The sequence below is a fragment of the Oncorhynchus mykiss genome, chromosome 7, assembly GCF_013265735.2.
Source record: "Oncorhynchus mykiss isolate Arlee chromosome 7, USDA_OmykA_1.1, whole genome shotgun sequence".
Taxonomy (NCBI): Eukaryota; Metazoa; Chordata; class Actinopteri; order Salmoniformes; family Salmonidae; genus Oncorhynchus; species Oncorhynchus mykiss.
The window spans coordinates 48,650,022-48,672,001 of record NC_048571.1 but is presented as its reverse complement, the minus strand read 5'-3'; the positions used below and the strand labels follow the sequence as shown (position 1 = coordinate 48,672,001).

Below are 21,980 nucleotides of genomic sequence, written 5' to 3'. Positions count from 1 at the left end.
TCACAGCAATACGCTGTATTCAGTCATAGTGAATGTACCTGGTTTAGAGCCTTCAGCCACAGAGCCGTTGTACACCTGGTTCTGGAACTCTGGCCGGTTGTCATTCATGTCGATGACGTAGATGTACAGGTCTATGGGGCTTTCCACCTTGTTCCCGTTCATGTCCACAGCATGGGCCCGCAGCTGCAAACAACACAACGAAACCACACAAGCATTGTGTAAGTCCTGTAAACGCCACAGTAACTTTGACGATACATAACGCAGCACTGATCGACATGGAACATCACATAAGGCAAATTGACACAAACATGACAGCAGACAACGCATACAGGCTGAATTTCTGCCATTGCAGATCTCTTTCACAAGTATGTTTACTGTAATTGCACACTAGAGAGTCCATGAAAATCCACTATCTCTGACCATTGAATTCCTGCCATGCAACCTTGATTTTGATTGCTGGTTGTGAGAGGTTTGTTAATTGGAAGCTCCACAACTGAAGCAGTAATTCCAGTCTTTTATTTGTCGTGACAGAGAGAGCCTGCTGGAGTGCCTGTGCTGATAATTGCCAATAAGAGAAAGAGAATATAAGGTGTTGTGTCCAAACACAGATACAGCCTGAGGTGTGTGCTGCTCAGCAGACACAGCAAGAGCCCCAGAGAACACCTAGAGACTCTATTCTATTCAACAACTCATGTGGTGTCTGGCTTTTGTTCTCCTAGGGAAAATGACTGTCCTTGTTGGTTTGTGCAACACCACCACTGATTGGCCACAATGTCTTTTACTGAGATAAGCAGATAAGCCAATCCACAAAAATTCCCTGTGAATCACAGTGTGAGAAAAGGAGAGCGAGAGAGATGGAAGGAGCATGCCTCGTGTAATACCAGTAATGAGTCAGAAACACAGAGAGAATCACAAAGAAACAGTGGGGGACCCTAAGAGGAAAGAGTGACAATCAATACATGCACTGCTATGACTTCTTCTCCAACCCGGCTGTAACAACCCCATGTCTGAATACACTCATGTTGACTAAAGATGTCTCACAGCTCCAGACAATATTATGTTGGAGAGAAGCTTTGAAAGGCAAAGAACAGCATCATTGTCTCTCCCAATAGCTCTGTAAAAACATAAAACCATACAAACCTGGACAGAGACCGAGAGCCGGGAGTCTAAGGTTGTCGTTCTCATACACCTTCACAGACATGTGGGCAGTGGACCCTTTAATAACACTAAGTACAACATGGACTAATAGAATCTCTACTATTCACAGAAAGAGGCCATGTTCATTCGAGGACTGAATGGTACAGAGGAGCCTCAAGCTACAGCATTGATACCTGCCTTCCTGAAAAAATGACTCATCTTGCTTCTGAGTTGCTTGCGTATAGTGTGGAAACACACACACACACACACACACACACACACACTGACTTCTGCTCTTAGACACACATACCCACACACACACTCACACTGTATAAACGCATTCAAACCCTGTTGCTTCAGCCACTTAATATTCCCCCAGACGATGAGTTTCCATAGGCCAGAGCACAACAAACAAACAGAGAGAAACACAAACAAACAAACAAGCCCAATCTGTTTTCTCAGCTGTGGGCTCTGCATGGTGAGTGGGCAAAGGGTGGGGTGGGGGCTGACAGAGCCAATGGAAATTTGATCTGAGAGCCTGGAGGAGTGTGTGAAGAGTGTGTGAGCAGTGTGTGTGGACTGCTAATGTGTGGTTTTGGTCCTGTCATTAGCATGCTGGAGGGCGGGCCTGAAAAACACAACCACGGGGAAACAACTCTACCAGAACCACCACAGCAACCACTGATCAAATCAAATCAAATGTATTTATATAGCCCTTCGTACATCAGCTGATATCTCAAAGTGCTGTACAGAAACCCAGCCTAAAACCCCAAACAGCAAGCAATGCAGGTGTAGAAGCACGGTGGCTAGGAAAAACTCCCTAGAAAGGCCAAAACCTAGGAAGAAACCTAGAGAGGAACCAGGCTATGTGGGGGGGCCAGTCCTCTTCTGGCTGTGCCGGGTGGAGATTATAACAGAACATGGCCAAGATGTTCAAATGTTCATAAATGACCAGCATGGTTGAATAATAATAAGGCAGAACAGTTGAAACAGGAGCAGCAGCACGGCCAGGTGGACTGGGGACAGCAAGGAGTCATCATGTCAGGTAGTCCTGAGACATGGTCCTAGGGCTCAGGTCCTCCGAGAGAGAGAAAGAGAGAATTAGAGAGAGCACTCTTAAATTCACAGGACACCGAATAGGACAGGAGAAGTACTCCAGGTATAACAAACTGACCCTAGCCCCCCGACACATAAACTACTGCAGCATAAATACTGGAGGCTGAGACAGGAGGGGTCAGGAGACACTGTGGCCCCATCCGAGGACACCCCCGGACAGGGCCAAACAGGAAGGATATAACCCCACCCACTTTGCCAAAGCACAGCCCCCACACCACTGATGGGGTCTGTCCAGACACACACATAAACCCGCATGTAGAAACATGTTACATACGCACACACAGCTACCGGGTTGCAAAGCTACTGGTCATTTACCAAAGTTATCAGAATCTTTGGTAATTTAGGTAACTAACAGGTAATCAAAGGCAATCTATGATAACTTTGGTAATTTATACTTGAACAATAAATAAAATAAAAAAACCTATATAGTATTAATTTTGGATATACGTGTCTACATTGACCATGAGTTTCTAGTGGATAGACCAAATGGTTCAAGAGAAACTAGCCTAACTAATGAAAAAACCATCTAATCAACGATGGCTTTATTTTTTAAATAACACAAAACGTTTTCATAACTGCCAAAAGTTTGTCGCCAAAAACATTTACAACAAAGACAAATTGACGTAGTCAAATAAATGAAAGTGTGTAAAGACTAAGAAGGATATTTCACACGGTAACCCTCATATTAAACACCAATGGTATTCACTAAGTTTCTGATTTATATTTAGGATCATGTTTCACAGCTTTATCATTATATACACTACAGTTCAAAAGTTTGGGGTCACTTTTAGAAATGTCCTTGTTTTTGAAAGCAAAACGCATTTTTTGTCCGTTAAAATAACATCAAATTGATCAGAAATACAGTGTAGACATTGTTAATGTTGTAAATGACTATTGTAGCTGGAAATGGCAGATTTTATATGGAATATCTACATCGGTGTACAGAGGCCCATTATCAGCAACCATCACTCCTGTGTTCCAATGGCACGTTGTGTTAGCTAATCCAAGTTTATCATTTTAAAAGGCTAATAGATCATTAGAAATCCCTTTTGCAACTATGTTAGCACAGCTGAAAAATGTTGTCCTGTTTAAAGTTGAGTATCTGGAGCGTCAGCATTTGTGGGTATATATATATATATATATATATATATATATATATATATATATATATATATATATATATATATATATATATATATATATATATATATATATATATATATACACATATATCTTATTTGATTTCTTTATATAGTCTCCATGTGTTAATGGGATTGTAGCCCTAAGAATTAACGGGATGTTATGACAACAGCCAGTGAAAGTGCAGGGCGCCAAATTCAAAACAACAGAAATCTCATAATTAAAATTCCTCAAACATACATGTATCTTATACCGTTTTAAAGGTAATCTTGTTGTTAGTCCAATTTCAAATAGGCTTTACAGAGAAAGCACCACAAACGATTATGTTAGGTGACCACCAACTCACAGAAAAACCCAGCCATTTTTCCAGCCAAAGAGAGGAGTCACAAAAAGCACAAATAGAGATAACATTAATCACTAACCTTAGATGATCTTCGTCAGGTGACACTTATAGGACTTCATGTTACACAATACATGTATGTTTTGTTTGATAAATTTCATATTTATATAAAAAAATCTGAGTTTACATTGGCGTGTTACGTTCCCTAGTTCCAAAAACATCCAGTGCTTTTGCATAGCCACATCAATTCAACAGAAATACTCATCATAAATGTAGATGAAAATACAAGTTATACACATGGAATTATAGATATACCTCTCCTTAATGCAACCGCGATGTCAGATTTAAAAATAACTTTACGCAAAAAGCAAACCATGCAATAATCTGAGACGGCGCTCAGAAAATAAATAAAATTATCCGACATGTTGGAGTCAACAGAAATCACATTATAAATATTCCCTTACCTTTGATGATATTCATCAGAATGCACACCCAGGAATCCTAGTTCCACAATAAATGCTTGATTTGTTCGATAATGTCCATTATTTATGTCGTTTAGTACACAAATCGCGTTTAGTACACAAATCCAAACTCTCGTGCAGGTCCATCTGAATGTCGGACGAAAACTTCAAAAAGTTATATTACAGGTTTAAGAAACTTGATAAACTAAGTATAGAATCAATCTTTAGGATGTTGTTATCATAAATCTTCAATAAAGTTCCAACTGGAGAATTATTTTGTCTGTAGAGAACGCAGGTCGCTATCATGTGAATTGCGCATGACCAGCCCTTGGCTCTCTGCCAGACACCTGGCTCATTCAGCTCCCATTCAGCTTCACAACACAGTAGAAGCCTCATTCAAGTTTCTAAAGACGGTTGACATCTAGTGGAAGCCCTAGGACGTGCAACTTCATCCATATCCCACTGTGAATTCAATAGGGGCTGGGTTGAAAATCGACCAACCTCAGATTTCTCACTTCCTGTTTGGATTTCTTCTCAGGTTTTGCCTGCCATAGGAGTTATGTAATACTCACAGACATAATTCAAACAGTTTTAGAAGCTTCAGCGTGTTTTCAATCCAATACTAATAATAATATGCATACATTAGCAACTGGGACTGAGGAGCAGGCCGTTTACTCTGGTCACCTTTCATCCAAGCTACTCAATACTGCCCCTGCAGCCATAAGTATTTTTAAGGCCACACAGATGGCCAGATAAAACTAGACACCTTTTATAATCTGATGTACCCCAAAAGGCCACTAGACGTCATGGTATAATTTTTTTACTTCTAAGTTACCAACATTCTGGTAGTTTACTGGTAAAAGTTTCCAGCAATATATCCTTCATCACACACACACACACACACACGCACACACGCACGCACGCACAGACATCTCCAGGCTGGCTCCCAGCTGCTCTCTCCCTACAGCTGTCTGTGGAGAAAAATTCAACTTCACCCACATGCTAACCTCAGAGTTCATCTTCATCTGGTGGAAGTCTGTCAAAAACACCAGTCATGTCTTTCTTGTTGAAGAACAGACCAGTAAATATAAAGTTATCTTCGTCAACCATGAGCAGTAAAACCCAAAAGCAGAGAAGGTTCTCAACAGGTAACTCACAAGTGAGAGTCTAGTGCTAATTGACTTAACACTGACTGTGAGTGAAGATGCTCTCTCTTTCTTAACTGGTAGGTGACTAAAACAAGGAACTTCTCAGGCTCCAACACTAGGCTCCAACACCAGGCTCCAACACCAGGCTCCAACACCAGGCTCCAACATCAGGCTCCACTCAGTTGCTAACACCAGGCGCTAACACCAGGCGCTAACACCAGTCTCTAACACCAGGCTCCTCTCAGGCCCTAAAACCAGGCTCCTCTCAGACTTTAACATTCAGGCTACTTTCAGGCTCTAACACCAGGCTCTAAGATTAGGCTCCTCTCAGGCTTAAAACCAGGCTCTAACACCAGGCTCCTCTCAGGCTCCAACACCAGGCTCCTCTCAGGCTCCAACACCAGGCTCCTCTCAGGCTTTAACACCAGGCTCTAACATTAGGCTCCTCTCAGGCTTTAACATCAGGCTCCTCTCAGACTCTAACATCAGGCTCTAACGTCAGGCTCTAACACCAGGCTCTAACATTAGGCTCTTCTCAGGTTCTAACACCAGGCTCTAACATTAGGCTCCTCTCAGGTTCTAACACCAGACTCTAACAATAGGCTCCTCTCAGGTTCTAACACCAGGCTCTAACATTAGGCTCCTCTCAGGTTCTAACACCAGGCTCTAACATTAGGCTCCTCTCAGACTTTAACATCAGTGTCCTTTCAGGCTCTAACACCATGTTCTAACACCAGGTTCTAACACCAGGCTCTTCTCAGGATCTAACACCAGGCTCTAACATTAGGCTCTTCTCAGGTTCTAACGCCAGGCTCTAACATTAGGCTCCTCTCAGGTTCTAACACCAGGCTCTAACATTAGGCTCCTCTCAGACTTTAACATCAGTGTCCTTTCAGGCTCTAACACCATGTTCTAACACCAGGTTCTAACACCAGGCTCTTCTCAGGATCTAACACCAGGCTCTAACATTAGGCTCTTCTCAGGTTCTAACGCCAGGCTCTAACATTAGGCTCCTCTCAGGTTCTAACACCAGGCTCTAACATTAGGCTCCTCTCAGGTTCTAACACCAGGCTCTAACATTAGGCTCCTCTCAGGTTCTAACACCAGGCTCTAACATTAGGCTCCTCTCAGACTTTAACATTCAGGCTACTTTCAGGCTCTAACACCAGGCTCTAAGATTAGGCTCCTCTCAGGCTTAAAACCAGGCTCTAACACCAGGCTCCTCTCAGGCTCCAACACCAGGCTCCTCTCAGGCTCCAACACCAGGCTCCTCTCAGGCTTTAACACCAGGCTCTAACATTAGGCTCCTCTCAGGCTTTAACATCAGGCTCCTCTCAGACTCTAACATCAGGCTCTAACGTCAGGCTCTAACACCAGGCTCTAACATTAGGCTCTTCTCAGGTTCTAACACCAGGCTCTAACATTAGGCTCCTCTCAGGTTCTAACACCAGGCTCTAACATTAGGCTCCTCTCAGGTTCTAACACCAGGCTCTTCTCAGGTTCTAACACCAGGCTCTAACACTAGGCTCCTCTCAGGTTCTAACACCAGGCTCTAACATTAGGCTCCTCTCAGACTTTAACATCAGTGTCCTTTCAGGCTCTGACACCATGTTCTAACACCAGGTTCTAACACCAGGCTCTTCTCAGGATCTAACACCAGGCTCTAACATTAGGCTCTTCTCAGGTTCTAACGCCAGGCTCTAACACTAGGCTCCACTCAGGTTCTAACACCAGGCTCTAACATTAGGCTCCTCTCAGGTTCTAACACCAGGCTCTAACATTAGGCTCCTCTCAGGTTCTAACACCAGGCTCTAACATTAGGCTCCTCTCAGGTTCTAACACCAGGCTCTTCTCAGTCTCTAACACCAGGCTCCTCTCAGTCTCTAACACCAGGCTCCTCTCAGTCTCTAACACCAGGCTCTAACATTAGGCTCCTCTCAGGCTTTAACTCCAGGCTCCACACCAGGCTCCAACACCAGGCTCCAACACCAGGCTCCAACACCAGGCTCCAACACCAGGCTCCAACACAAGGCTCCTCTCAGGTTCTAACACCAGGCTCCTCTCAGTCTCTAACACCAGGCTCTAACATTAGGCTCCTCTCAGGTTCTAACACCAGGCTCTAACATTAGGCTCCTCTCAGACTTTAACATCAGTGTCCTTTCAGGCTCTAACACCATGTTCTAACACCAGGTTCTAACACCAGGCTCTTCTCAGGATCTAACACCAGGCTCTAACATTAGGCTCTTCTCAGGTTCTAACACCAGGCTCTAACATTAGGCTCCTCTCAGGTTCTAACACCAGACTCTAACATTAGGCTCCTCTCAGGTTCTAACACCAGGCTCTAACATTAGGCTCCTCTCAGGTTCTAACACCAGGCTCTTCTCAGTCTCTAACACCAGGCTCCTCTCAGTCTCTAACACCAGGCTCCTCTCAGTCTCTAACACCAGGCTCCTCTCAGTCTCTAACACCAGGCTCCTCTCAGTCTCTAACACCAGGCTCTAACATTAGGCTCCAACACCAGGCTCCTCTCACGCTTTAACACCAGGCTCTAACATTAGGCTCCTCTCAGGCTTTAACTCCAGGCTCCACACCAGGCTCCAACACCAGGCTCCAACACCAGGCTCCAACACCAGGCTCCTCTCAGGCTCTAACACCAGGATCTAACACCAGGCTCCTCAGGCTCTAACACCAGGCTCCTCTCGGGCACTAACACCAGGCTCCTCTCGGGCACTAACACCAGGCTCCTCTCGGGCACTAACACCAGGCTCCTCTCGGGCTCTAACACCAGGTTCTAACACCAGGCCCCTCTCATGCTTTAACAACAGGCTCTAACACCAGGCTCCTCTCAAGCTGTAACACCATAATTATCTTAGGTTCTAACACCAGGATCTAACACCAGGCTCCTCTCAGGCACTAACGCCAGGCTCCTCTCAAGTGGTAACACCAGGTATCTAACACCAGGCTCTAACACCAGGCTCCTCTCAGGCACTAACGCCAGGCTCCTCTCAGTCTCTAACACCAGGCTCCTCTCAGTCTCTAACACCAGGCTCTAACATTAGGCTCCAACACCAGGCTCCTCTCACGCTTTAACACCAGGCTCTAACATTAGGCTCCTCTCAGGCTTTAACTCCAGGCTCCACACCAGGCTCCAACACCAGGCTCCTCTCAGGCTCTAACACCAGGCTCTAACACCAGGATCTAACACCAGGCTCCTCAGGCTCTAACACCAGGCTCCTCTCGGGCACTAACACCAGGCTCCTCTCGGGCACTAACACCAGGCTCCTCTCGGGCACTAACACCAGGCTCCTCTCGGGCTCTAACACCAGGTTCTAACACCAGGCTCCTCTCATGCTTTAACAACAGGCTCTAACACCAGGCTCCTCTCAAGCTGTAACACCAGAATTCTCTTAGGTTCTAACACCAGGATCTAACACCAGGCTCCTCTCAGGCACTAACGCCAGGCTCCTCTCAAGTGGTAACACCAGGTATCTAACACCAGGCTCTAACACCAGGCTCCTCTCAGGCACTAACGCCAGGCTCCTCTCAAGTGGTAACACCAGGTATCTAACACCAGGTTCTAACACCAGGCTCTAACACCAGGCTCCTCTCAAGTGGTAACACCAGGTATCTAACACCAGGCTCTAACACCAGGCTCCTCTCAAGTGGTAACACCAGGTATCTAACACCAGGCTAACACCAGGTAAACACCAGGTATCTAACACCAGGCTCTAACACCAGGCTCCTCTCAAGTGGTAACACCAGGTATCTAACACCAGGCTCTAACACCAGGCTATAACACCAGGCTATAACACCAGGCTATAACACCAGGCTCTAACACCAGGCTCTAACACCAGGCTCTAACACCAGGCTCTAACACCAGGCTCTAACACCAGGCTCTAACACCAGGCTCTAACACCAGGCTCTAACACCAGGCTCTAACACCAGGCTCCTCTCAAGCTCAGGGTTGTTTATAGTTGTTTACAGTTGCCAGTCCAGTCCACTAGAACTTAACAAGAACCCAAGGACCTATATGACTTATTGATCCCTCCCATGCCAAGAGGTGTAGCAGCAGGTGTACTAACATCCACCAGCCTCATAAAGAGACCAGACACCACGGGGCCAGCCTGGCCAGGTTAGACCTCCACCAGACGATAGGCTCTGGAATAGTGACTGATACTGTAGGAGTAATGACAGACAGGACCTCATCTGGAACTAAGTGGACCAACAGGAACCCTGAGAGATGAGTGAGTCAGGCCAAGGAGAGATGAGAGAGCTGCAAAAAGCAGGGAGGGCCTTGGACTTACTGACTGACAGGATCTTAAGAGTTGGCTGCTAATCTGTTATGGAGAACTGTGTGTTTTAAGTGTTTGTAATAAAGAAAGTAATAAAAAAAGAAAATTATGAGATGGTTTACTAAGCAGGTACTGGCAGGTAGCCCAAAAGGTTGCTAGACGGAATCACCGAGTTGACAAGATAAAAATCTGTCGTTCTGCCCCTGAACAAGGCAGCTAACCCACTGTTCCCCGGTAGGCCGTCATTGTAAATAAGATTTTGTTCTTAACTGACATGCCTAGTTAAATAAATAAATAACCCCGTATGGACTGGGAACCAGCAAAAATGTAAATCAAATCATGTAATATAATCGTGTTTACAGTAGGCCTATCAGAACGTGAAGTGTTTTTTGATGTGGTAGTGGCCATTGTTATGAGATGTTGTGAGCATGTCTGAAGTGTGCAGTAAGAGTTCACGGGGTACATGTTCCAGTCTGATGGGGTTAAACAGGCAACTCTAGACAATGTGTGTGATCCCCAAACAGAACACCCAGAACACCGCCTGTTCATTAGCAGTGGAAGACGAACACACTCCTTTTCCAAGCCGTCTCGCTCTCTCTGCTGAAAAACCTCAATCTAGCCTAATTGACAGCTTGAGTGGCTGCAGAAATCTGTGCACTGTCAAGGCAATCTTTCTTTCATTTCGCACAGAAAGGAAAGTCGGGCCCAAAACGAGACCGTGTTGGTAAAGGGCAGTACTCGGAATCTGAGACAGCAGTACTCGTGATTCCCAGTCTTTTGCTGAGAATACACACTACACCACTTCTAAAACAGCTCACATTCCGCGGTTTCCTTGTCCCAAATCTTTCATTCCGACCATCATCAACCCCAGGAAGTGGGGGCTCACATTACACGATGAGGCCCTAGTTGATCCCGCACTGCATTTCCTGGTTGCTGTAGGAAAGAAATGCCGGCACGCAAACTGTGAGCTGCTTCATTAGTGTCTACGTTATTATGTGTCGAAACATCAAAAAAGAGACGGAGGCGCAGAATATGGACTTAATATGAAATAATAATGATAACATGAAATGATCTTTTTGATTTCTGTCATGGTAGGAGTCCTGGTAGGATGCGGATGTAATATTGGTGGTGTTTGTTTTGCATGGCCCGGTGCCCCAGGTGTGTGGCGATTTCAATTAAGGACCAATGGAATGGTCTAAAATATTCAAAGAGGAACTCGCCAATTGAAAAGGCAGCTGCGTTCTCTCCACAGCACCACCGATATGTCGTCCATCACCTCGGTCCACACGGTGCGTGTTGTTGTCGCTTTCCTCTTCGCCATCATTGTTTTGGTCTAACGTGCTGAACCCTCATTGGCTATTGGCAGCAGTCCTTGCCCAATCACGTGGGGGAGCACTGCTCATAATACAAGATGCATTACCAAAATATCTAAATATTGGACATGTCAGATATCCGACAGGAGTCTGGAGAACGGAACAGCCATCATCGGTGCGTCCTTGACCCGCTCAAACTACACGAGTCCCGACGTACTGATCCTAGCCCAAGTTCATAGAACATTTGTTGGAACATTTGTTTTGCAGTGGCAAAAACGTGATGAATTCGTGGCAAAATTGTGTAATGTTTGCCTGCCATTACTGTGTCACTGTGAATTACGACTGCCACCCTGCACAGACAGACGGACAGACAGACAGATGTGTGGAGGGACAGTAACAAGCAATGTAACTCACATGGTAGGAGGCCCTCTCCTCTCTGTCCAGGGGTCTGGTAACAAACATCTTGCCGTGCACAGGGTCAATGTTGTACACGTCAATGGGAGGCTGGTCCGCCCCTGCTCCAGTGATGCTGTAGCGGATCCCTTTCTCCAGGTCCTGGTCTGAGCGGATCTGGCAGAGGGAGATATAAACACTATGTATTACACGTTGTATGAGACAAGCACGGCTCAGAAATGGTACAGGGTGATATTTGTGGTCCTTTGTAGCTCAGTTGGTAGAGCCTTTTACTTGTAATGCCAGGGTAGTGGGATCGATTCCCGGAACAACCCATACGTAGAATGTTTGCACACGACTATAAGTCACATTGGATAAAAGCATCTGCAGCACGACATAGAATATCACCCTGTGTTGTTTTGACTTATCCGACAGTTTAGGTTGAATGAGAGCCTCAAGGTTCCAAGGTTGATCATGAAGATTCAAGTGAGTCACAATCTAAAACTGTCAAGAGCACTTGACAGGGAATATGATGAAATGTATGATACTAAAGAAGATGTACGGTGAGGCATGCATCTGCTCTGATCAGCCTAACACTTCGTTACAAAGAAGCCCTTTGAGGACTGAACTCAAAGGAAGAGTTGGTAAATGTGCAAGTTAGAACTAAAGTGCAAAAGAGAAATCTGTCTGCTTGTGATAATTGGTTCTGAGAGGTGTAGCGCAGGTGAGATGGCATATTGAAGATTAGATTTCATCTACTTTTAAGTGGTGGAAAGTTTAGACAATTTTCTTTTAATTTGCATATGTGTTTTTTAGGGCAAACTGTTTGTGTTTTTACGTTTAGAGATTTTTATTTTTTTTGTCTCTGAGGGGATTGAACCATCTCCACGGTAACAAGTCGGGAGGAGTAATCACATATTCAAATTGTAAAAATAAATCCTCTCTCTCTCTCTCCTATGCAATTTTCCTGGTCTGCGGGGCTGGAAATCATGCGTGAAAATGAAATTACTTCATCCGACGACCGGCAACTGGCTTTTGCATAAAACATTTCTCTGTTTGAACATGATACCCTTCTCTTAATTTCCTACACATCCATCTTAAATTCACTCACTACCTGCCACTGCAATCTCTTTTCCATGAGCTTCCATTGTCATCTTTCTCATTTGCAATCAATTCCAATAGGAGACATAATGGCTAATATACAGGTAACTGCCAAAATACAGGAAACACCAACATAAAGTGTCTTAATAGGGCGTTGGACCACCATGAACCAGAACATCTTCAATGCTCCTTGGCATAGATTCTACAAGTGTCTGGAACTCTATTGGAGGGATGTGACACCATTCTTCCAATAGAAATTCCAACATTTGGCATAGGGTTTACATTGTTTTCATGCTCATCCGGCATTTTTATACATGATGGGATGTTAATTGCTTAGTAACTCAGCAACCACACCTGTGTGGAAGCATCTGCTTTCAGTATACCTTGCATCCCACATTTACTCAAGTGGTTCCATTATTTTGTCAGCTACCTGTACATGTGTTGTGTGTAACACTTCATCTTTCTGAGATCGTGTGTGGGCAGTAGGGCATTTTTATTGCAGCCGTTATCTATCAAAGCACTCAGGCAACTCTGATCAGTGTGACTGACTGACTGGAAGCGCTGTTCTGTGATGATTACTCTCCCCATCTAATCAGACTTATTCCTCTCCACCCACAGACCCACATCTCTTGTCACACTGACTGGATGTGGCTACGCAACACTGGAATTTCAATCTCAAATGCGTTTCAGAGAGAGGATATGTAGAATAACAGATTGCTCACACATACTGCTTCCTTGTAATAATATCACCTCTATTAAGAGTTGAGCAATGTGCAGAGGCTGTATATTCTTCCCTATCCCCAAAAATGCCAAATATATTAGTAAAACACACATTCTAGTTGTGGAAAGGTACAGAATTCTTTAACAGAGCGGGAATGTCTACATACAACAGTATTTTCCCCCTGTGTACAAAATAGGCAGCTCTGTAGGCACCCATGTCTGTGTGTACTGAAATGTTTGACAGGTAAAGGATTCACTCTGCGGCCTCTAACGTGTGCATCAAAATGACAATTTCAGTTGAATCGTTCAGGAGGCCGCCATGTGAAAAATACACATCTGAAATTTCCGCACGCCTTGGATCCGCATCCACAGATTCCACACCCAGGCATGCGGTCTCTTCACAGAACATCAAAGCCACGCTGTGTTGATGACATGTTAAGTGTAATAGACCCAAGAGGAAGGAAGCTTTCACATGGCACATCGCCTCTGCTTCTAGCTGCTTAGAATTCCACTTTAAGGCCACCTGAGACCAGATGTCACATTCTTCGAGTGTCTCTTAACGAACACTCGTTGTATCGATAAATTGAATAAATGAAGAGGTGCGGAATCTCAGAGTCCTGGGACTCCCCTGAGTGACGACTGCTCAATTGAGTTGTTTGAATGGAGTGCTAATGATGAAAGGCAGCTTTTCTATCCTTCCGTCTCTCTCCTAGACGGGATAGACTAGAAGATGTAAAGGACGGGTTGGTTCTGTGTCTGACAGAACAGATATCTGATAAGTGACACATTTGTAGTTCTTTAAGAGTGACTGCCTTAATTACTGTCAACCGTGGACAGATGAAGAATCAGATGAGAAATTAGCATTCTGTTTAACTCTCCAGGGAGAAAGAGAGGGAGAAGCAGCAAAACACAGACAGAATCTAAAGGAATACATTTCCATTGATTTAGCGCTGCTGTGCCTCTAATTAGTTCACGAGTGGGAACTTTCAGTCGGCCCATTTAATTGATTCAAGTGTTTATGATTGCGCCTGTCCATTTGATGTCTACACTGATAGGGAGTAATTTGATGTTTAGTTGATGTTGGTCATCTTATTTCTTTCTCGTTCAACATTGGATTTTTCCATCCTCAAATTATTCACAAGAACCCAGAAATAAATAAATCAACAAAGAAAGACCTTGTGGACAGATATATTCAGCGAGGTGTGCTACAGGCTAACGTCATATATAAAATGGTAATCTGAGGTTTACACACTTTGATATATATTATGATAATTTTTTAAATGGTTGAAGGCCGGGCCGCTCAAATTCCTTCATTCTATGACGTCTCTCTCCTTATTTTTGTAGGCCGTCATTGTAAATGAGAATTTTGTTCTTAACTGACTTGCCTAGTTAATAAATAAAGGTTGGGGGGGGGGGGGGGGGGGGGGGCAGAACCGAGTTTGGGATACCCTGGTGTAAAGTGTAAATAGAAGGGAGAATGTTGTAACCCTTACTAGCTAACATTGTCATTAAAAGGGTCCCTGCTTTGTACCACTCTCTACCGTGGAGAGAGATAAAGTAGCACTAGTCTGAGGTGGCACCTCAACAGTACACGTAGAGAGAGTCAGAGGGATAAGAAACAGTGGTGTTTATTAGTTGCACAGTTACCGTGTCAGCCCTGAGACGTTGTGACCGTGCGTTGGATAGTAAGAGGGGGTGATGACAGACAGATCGGGCAATGCCAGCCAATCAGGAGACAGGAGAAGACTAAGCCTTCTGGGAACCTCTCTGTCACACTGCAGCCGTCACAACTGTCACCCCTAATTAAGAGCTCTCTGCAAATATCTGCATGGCTTTAATGGGAATTATATGCGACACCACCATTTATTCTCACTGTCTGACTGGCAAGTTAACGCTCTCCTTCCCTTTTCCCCCTTATTCACTCAACTTCCCTCTGTCTCTCTCTTAGATGCACATGCACACACAAACCAATGTCTAAAATACTTGCAACATAGATAGATGGGTCAGCAGTTTGAATAGTGAGAATAAGATTGCTGTTCACAGGCTTTCCTTTAGGGGGCACTACAGGCGATCATACAGGGCAGTGACCAGGATGGATACTTCCTCATAGGGGCGTCTAATGTCTTTGATAACAAGTCGCTACATGATTGAAGTGATATTCAAAGACAGTATAGAGTACGAGAAAAATGAAATCCCAAAGAAGCACAGGAATCCCTGAATCATCTCTGTTTTGTGCGAAGCCATTTCATTTTGATGATGCATCCTTTTTTCATTCAACCTCTTTGTTCCTTTTGTTCAACATCAGGGAAATGGCAAAAGTACATGCTTTGTTTGACTCCACCTAAATTTAAGTGTTGTCTTGCTGTGATCTTTCCTGCTGTATGCTTGTCTGTCTTCAAAGAGCTGACAGAAAAGATATCTCTGGTTTTGATGATAGAGAAATTCAGATTCTTGCACAGGGCATTTATTACAAACAAAGTGACAAAGAGAGAGAGAGAGAGAGAGAGAGAGAGAGAGAGAGAGAGAGAGAGAGAGAGAGAGAGAGAGAGAGAGAGAGAGAGAGAGAGAGAGAGAGAGAGAGAGAGAGAGAGAGAGAGAGAGAGAGAGAGAGAGAGAGAGAGAGAGAGAGAGAGAGAGAGAGAGAGAGAGAGAGAGAGAGAGAGAGAGAGAGAGAGAGAGAGAGAGAGAGAGAGAGAGAGAGAGAGAGAGAGAGAGAGAGAGAGAGAGAGAGAGAGAGAGAGAGAGAGAGAGAGAGAGAGAGAGAGAGAGAGAGAGAGAGAGAGAGAGAGAGAGAGAGAGAGAGAGAGAGAGAGAGAGAGAGAGAGAGAGAGAGAGAGAGAAAGAGAAAGAGAAAGAGAAAGAGAAAGAGAGAGAGAGAGAGAGAGAGAGAGACTGAACAGACTGAAATAAAATACCAACTGGGCGATATTCAAAGCTCAAGTTTTGCCAGCCTTCAAAGTTTTCCGTCCTCACACAAAGTAAAATAACAACCTTACATGCAAGAATGCGAGCATATAAAAACATGCCAGTTTAGTGCCACTGGCAAACAAAATGAATTCTTGAGATATTGTTTTAAATAGTCATAGTGGAGGTATGGCTGGAGAAGGAGCTGCACTGAGCTCAGGTTTAATATCTCTCAAGTGAGAGCCACTGACAGCCACAGTCGCACACAGTTATCCCTGATCCCATAAAGAACAGCTGTGTCTGCGGCTCTGCACACAGGGTACTCTATTATGGATCGGAAGCTGAATGGGAAATGAACAAAGCACAGTACCAGGGCACTGAAATATGGATTTTAGTTTCTGCTCTCCCTCCTTCGTTACCCCCTCTCGTCTCTCTCCCCTCTGTTCCCTCTCTGCCCCCGCTCTCTCTCCCTCTCTTTCCCTCCATCCTTCCCTGAACAGGTACCACAGAGAGGAGCTCCATCAATATAAATGAGCAGTAGTAGCCACCTGACGAGGAGGTATTCCTGGTCTGCTATTGACATTCACACTCAGGCATTCTACTCCATTCTACTCCACACACAATGTCCTATTGAGCTAAATCCTCACATCCCACAGAGCAACTTGGCCTAATCCTCTACTGCAATAATTGGCCAAATATCCATTACTTTATCTCAGTGAAAAGTTATGTGAAGAATATGTGAAAGATATGTGGGGACATGATGCATAGGTCGACTTCTTTGTGTGTTCAACTTGTCTCCCTAAGAGATGCTTTGATCTAGGGTAAGAGAAGAGAAGAAACACCCCCAAAATACAGCAACAGAAATGTATTGTCACAAACACCAGATAGGTGCAGTGAAATATGTTGTTTTACAGGGTCAGCCATAGTAGTACGGCGTCCCTGGAACAAATTGGGGTTTAGTGCCTTGCTCAATGGCACATCAACAGGTTTTTCTACTTGTCGGCTCTGGTAATCAAACCAGTGACATTTCGGTTACTGGCCCAACACACTAACCACTAGGGAGATAGTGTTAGGTAAGAAAACAAAGAGGTGAAGTAACAGGAGAGAAAACAACTTCAGAGACACATCTCCAACCTCATAGCCATATCACATAAACAGGCTACATTTACCCTTTACAGCGCCAGCAGCACTTTCCCAATACAAACACCATCACATTAAAGACATGCTTTCAGAGAGACTTCATGTCTTCACCGAGAGGCTCTGAGCTTGAGAGTAACCTTGTTGCAAACAGATTTCTTGACATATACATTTTTTCCCACACCTGGTCTTCCTCTGAAATATTCTACAAATTGGTGGTTTGGCCATTGTATCGCAGGCACAAACACACACGGACACACATATGCACGCAAGCGCATGCACACAAACATACCATTACCCTGACAGAGGTGCAGAACGTGGGGTAGAGGGGATAATTAGAAAGAGTACAAATATGAATGGAAATTAAAAACAGACTAACAACCCCAATTATTACATTAGCCGGCCAATTTAGATCAAAGATCAGAGAAGCCAGCAAGAACTTTGTTGAAATAGACCAGTGGCCTCTCTGCATTAACAATCATCCCCATCCAGGAAGAATAGAGTAGAAACAGACACACATTCTGCCTGCAGGTCAGACTGCAGTATAAAGCCAGCCACATTCCCTTGCTCTCCAGGCTGAATGGATGAGGCAGAGGGCAACACTGCTTTTTTCTCTCTCCACAACATAAAGACAGAGGGCCCTGGAGACAGATGACTCGTTAAATGGCTGCTTTCTTCCCGGTCCCTGAGGTTTCTTAACACAAGGACAATAGGCAGATCCCAGGAGACGGCCGTACAGGGAAACACACTATGTATAATTAGAGTAAAGATGTGGCTGCTGCTGTTTGGTGGGGGAGAAGGAGGAAGAAGGGGAGGAGGAGTGGGGCAGGTTGGGTTTGTGCTGCTGCTGCAGTTTTCCTCCACCGCTGCTTGCTAACCTCCCTCCCTTCTATTGCCCAATCTACTTCCACGACTCAATTCGCTTCCTCTAGCCTATTCCTGGGAGACCTGCAGAATGCACCAACACTTCCACTCCGGCCAATCACCAACACCCTAAGGCTACATTAGCGCCCTATTGGCAAGCTGTGGGCAGCCAAAGCCTGGCGAATCAGGTGGAGCCAGGAGCTGAATGGATTTTTTGGTTTGGCTGTGGGAGGTGCAAGGCCTGCCAATGAGGGCTCAGGAGTGGCATTGTGTGTCTCCGAGGGAGGCTGCCAGAGGGGTCAAGGCTGAGGACTGCAGGCTGACAGTTATTTAGTGAGGGGCAGAGCTCTCTGTCAGTCAGTGGAGGCAATGCCTTTGTACAGCTAGGTCCGCAGTAATGGGACTGTCACCCTCTAATTGTCCAACTGGGATGCTGCAAATACAGGCACAAGCACTTAGGACACACACGTACGGGCGAAAGCAGACACACACACACACACACACACACACACACATCCTATACAAGTTTTCTAATGCATTTTAATGTTAAGCTTTGAATAAAAACTAGCGGTAACATAGAGACATTATGCTAGACTAAAATAACAGTGGAATATGAATGTATTAATAAACCAATAAAGTGTTCCTATCTGGTTCTAAATAAACAGCATTACCACAGAGATGATTCTCTCCCACACATACACCAACTCCAGCTGCTGAACTGAACACCAGGTTTATTGAGTCGAGAGACAACCGGGTGTAATTTAGTGCCAAAACGGGTTCCTGGAAATGGTGGTCATCAATTTCTCATGATATGTTACGTCCTGCAAAGACGTACATTTTTGTTTTCTGCAATTCGTATGATATGTCTCAGTATGTGTAGCCCAGGTATCTGTTGCTGTCTGGGCCAAAAGAGTACAACATGTTGTCGCCGTAGCATTTGATTGATTGGTGCCAGCAAGCATTTGGCCAGTTTGGATTTGGCTTCAGACCACTCAAATCACTTCCTTGATGTCCTGCAGTAGCTAGCTTGTGTTGATGTCCTGCGGTAGCTAGCTTGTGTTGATGTCCTGCAGTAGCTAGCTTGTGTTGATGTCCTGCGGTAGCTAGCTTGTGTTGATGTCCTGCGGTAGCTAGCTTGTGTTGATGTCCTGCGGTAGCTAGCTTGTGTTGATGTCCTGCGGTAGCTAGCTTGTGTTGATGTCCTGCAGCAGCTAGCTTGTGTTGATGTCCTGCGGTAGCTAGCTTGTGTTGATGTCCTGCGGTAGCTAGCTTGTGTTGATGTCCTGCGGTAGCTAGCTTGTGTTGATGTCCTGCGGTAGATAGCTTGTGTTGATGTCCTGCGGTAGCTAGCTTGTGTTGATGTCCTGCGGACGCTAGCTTGTGTTGATGTCCTGCGGTAGCTAGCTTGTGTTGATGTCCTGCGGACGCTAGCTTGTGTTGATGTCCTGCGGTAGCTAGCTTGTGTTGATGTCCTGCGGTAGCTAGCTTGTGTTGATGTCCTGCGGTAGCTAGCTTGTGTTGATGTCCTGCGGTAGCTAGCTTGTGTTGATGTCCTGCGGTAGCTAGCTTGTGTTGATGTCCTGCGGTAGCTAGCTTGTGTTGATGTCCTGCAGTAGCTAGCTTGTGTTGATGTCCTGCAGTAGCTAGCTTGTGTTGATGTCCTGCAGTAGCTAGCTTGTGTTGATGTCCTGCAGTAGCTAGCTTGTGTTGATGTCCTGCAGTAACTAGCTTGCTAAATCGTCCCTTTCCTAAGCCATGGATGGAGATGGGGATTTGGACTTGTGGATTTTGATGGCGATTCTGATCTAACCATAAATGAATATGTTGTGCCACTGGCCTGAGACGATTGAAGTTCAATATGTAGCCTAGTAGGTTCACATTAACTAGCTAGCTAATGTAGCTGGTTCATTGTTGCCCATGGGAGGAAGTTAGGCTAGCAAACATTTTAGCTAGGTAGCCTATGACAACAAAAACTACAAGTGTACTGTATGACAGAGCCATAGACCCGTTTTGCCAACATGAAAGAGAGGAGGATGGCATTGACGTTCGACTAGTCTACAAGCAGGATGAAGGTATTCGGCACATGTGACAAAAAACATTTGATTTGTAATATGGCTTTTTTACTGGCTTTCTGGAGCTTCCTCAGTGATTTTACCCAAGCACCGACACTGAACTTGATAACTCCATAACACCTACCCTGAGGCGAGGTCTCATATTATGCATCATTGGTTGTCTTCAGTAAAGGAACAACATGAGCCTAGTCTGATTGGTGTCTGCCTCATTGTTCTTGACGTGGTGAAAAGAATGTAATACATTTCCAAAGGACACAGTCCAGATTACAGCTCCAACCCACTTCAGAGTGGGCGTTCGCCTTCACATACCAGGACTTCAATCAAAGGCCCTCTCATTCCATTCTTCTGCTTTGCCCAAGGACTGTGTTTTTACAACCTTACCTCCTATTTTCATCCCTTCTTTTATCACGATTTTGTTCGTTGGTGTGTCTGTCTGACTGGCAGTCAGTGGTGAGGTTTGGTGGGGAGGACAGAGTGAAGCAGAGAGGCTCATCTTACCCCGTTTGGACTGGTTTCCATCAGATGTGGCTCATTGGGTCCAGTCTTAGGTGCTGGAGGAGACAGTTGAGATGCGACTGCCACAAATGGCCTGAAACTAATGCTGCTCTCTCTCACCTCACAGATTTACTATGCTCTTCAAATGGCTTATATCTCCCTCTCTCCTCCTATCTCAACTGTCCCCTTTTCTCCCTTTCATTTCTCTGCTCCCTCTATCTGCTATCTATTTAGGCCTAGCTGTTTTTCAATCTCTATTTCTACTCCTCTTCCCTCTGTCATGAGCAAAAACGTATTTGACAGTGAAGGCATAGGAAGCATATTGCATTCTACCACAATGGTAAACCATTGCCACCAAAGCAACACTTCTTGAGATTGATCATGAGTGAATTGCACATAAAACCTCTCTGCAGAGGAATGCTGGGGCTGTTAGTTTCACTCTGATAATTTCCTCTCTGTTCATAAGGGGAAGGGGTTTACTCAATGTGTCATGCAGTAATGTCCCTTATAAACGTGTTTAATAAGTCATGTTTCCAACAATTGTCTACAGACAAATTATTTCACTTATAATTCACTGTATCACAATTCCAGGGGGTCAGAAGTTTACATACACTAAGTTGACTGTGCCTTTAAACAGCTTGGAAAATTCCAGAAAATGATATCATGGCTTTAGAAGCTTCTGATAGGCTAATTGACATAATTTGAGTCAATTGGAGGTGTACCTGTGGTTCATCCTTGGGAGCATTTTCCAAATGCCTGAAGGTACCACGTTCATCTGTACAAACAATAGTACGCAAGTATAAACACCTTGGGACCACGCAGCCGTCATACTGCTCAGGAAAGAGATGCGTTCTGTCTCCTAGAGATGAACATACTTTGGTGCGAAAAGTGCAAATCAATCCCAGAACAACAGCAAAGGACCTTCTGAAGATGCTGGAGGAAACGGGTACAAAAGTATCTATATCCACAGCAATATCGACATAACCTGAAAGGCCGCTCAACATGGAAGTAGCCACTGCTCCAAAACCGCCATAAAAAAGCCAGACTACGGTTTGCAACTGCACATGGGGACAAAGATCGTAGTTTTTGGAGAAATGTCCTCTGGTCTGACGAAACAAAAATAGAACTGTTTGGCCATAATGACCATCGTTATGTCTGGAGGAAAAAATGTGGCAAAATGGCTTAAGGACAACAAAGTCAAGGTATTGGAGTGGCCATCGCAAAGCCCTGACCTTAATCCTATAGAAAATGTGTGGGCAGAACTGAAAAGGCGTGTGAGCAAGGAGGCCTATACAAACCTGACTCAGTTACACCAGCTCTGTCAGGAGGAATGGGCCAAAATTTACC

The 21,980-nt window shown here is 44.8% G+C and overlaps 1 protein-coding gene across 5 annotated transcripts in view; it reads right to left on the bottom strand.

Moving 5' to 3' along the window:
- Window positions 1-21,980, bottom strand: part of LOC110527925 (cadherin-4) — a 243,357-nt gene that overhangs the window by 42,042 nt on the left and 179,335 nt on the right. For all 5 annotated transcript variants that reach the window (XM_036983417.1, XM_036983419.1, XM_021609553.2 and 2 more), the window contains 2 exons: window positions 11,362-11,517; window positions 39-183 (listed from right to left, as the gene is read on the bottom strand). In XM_036983417.1, the coding sequence (XP_036839312.1) occupies window positions 39-183; window positions 11,362-11,517 (301 nt within the window). The remainder of the gene's footprint in view (window positions 1-38; window positions 184-11,361; window positions 11,518-21,980) is intronic.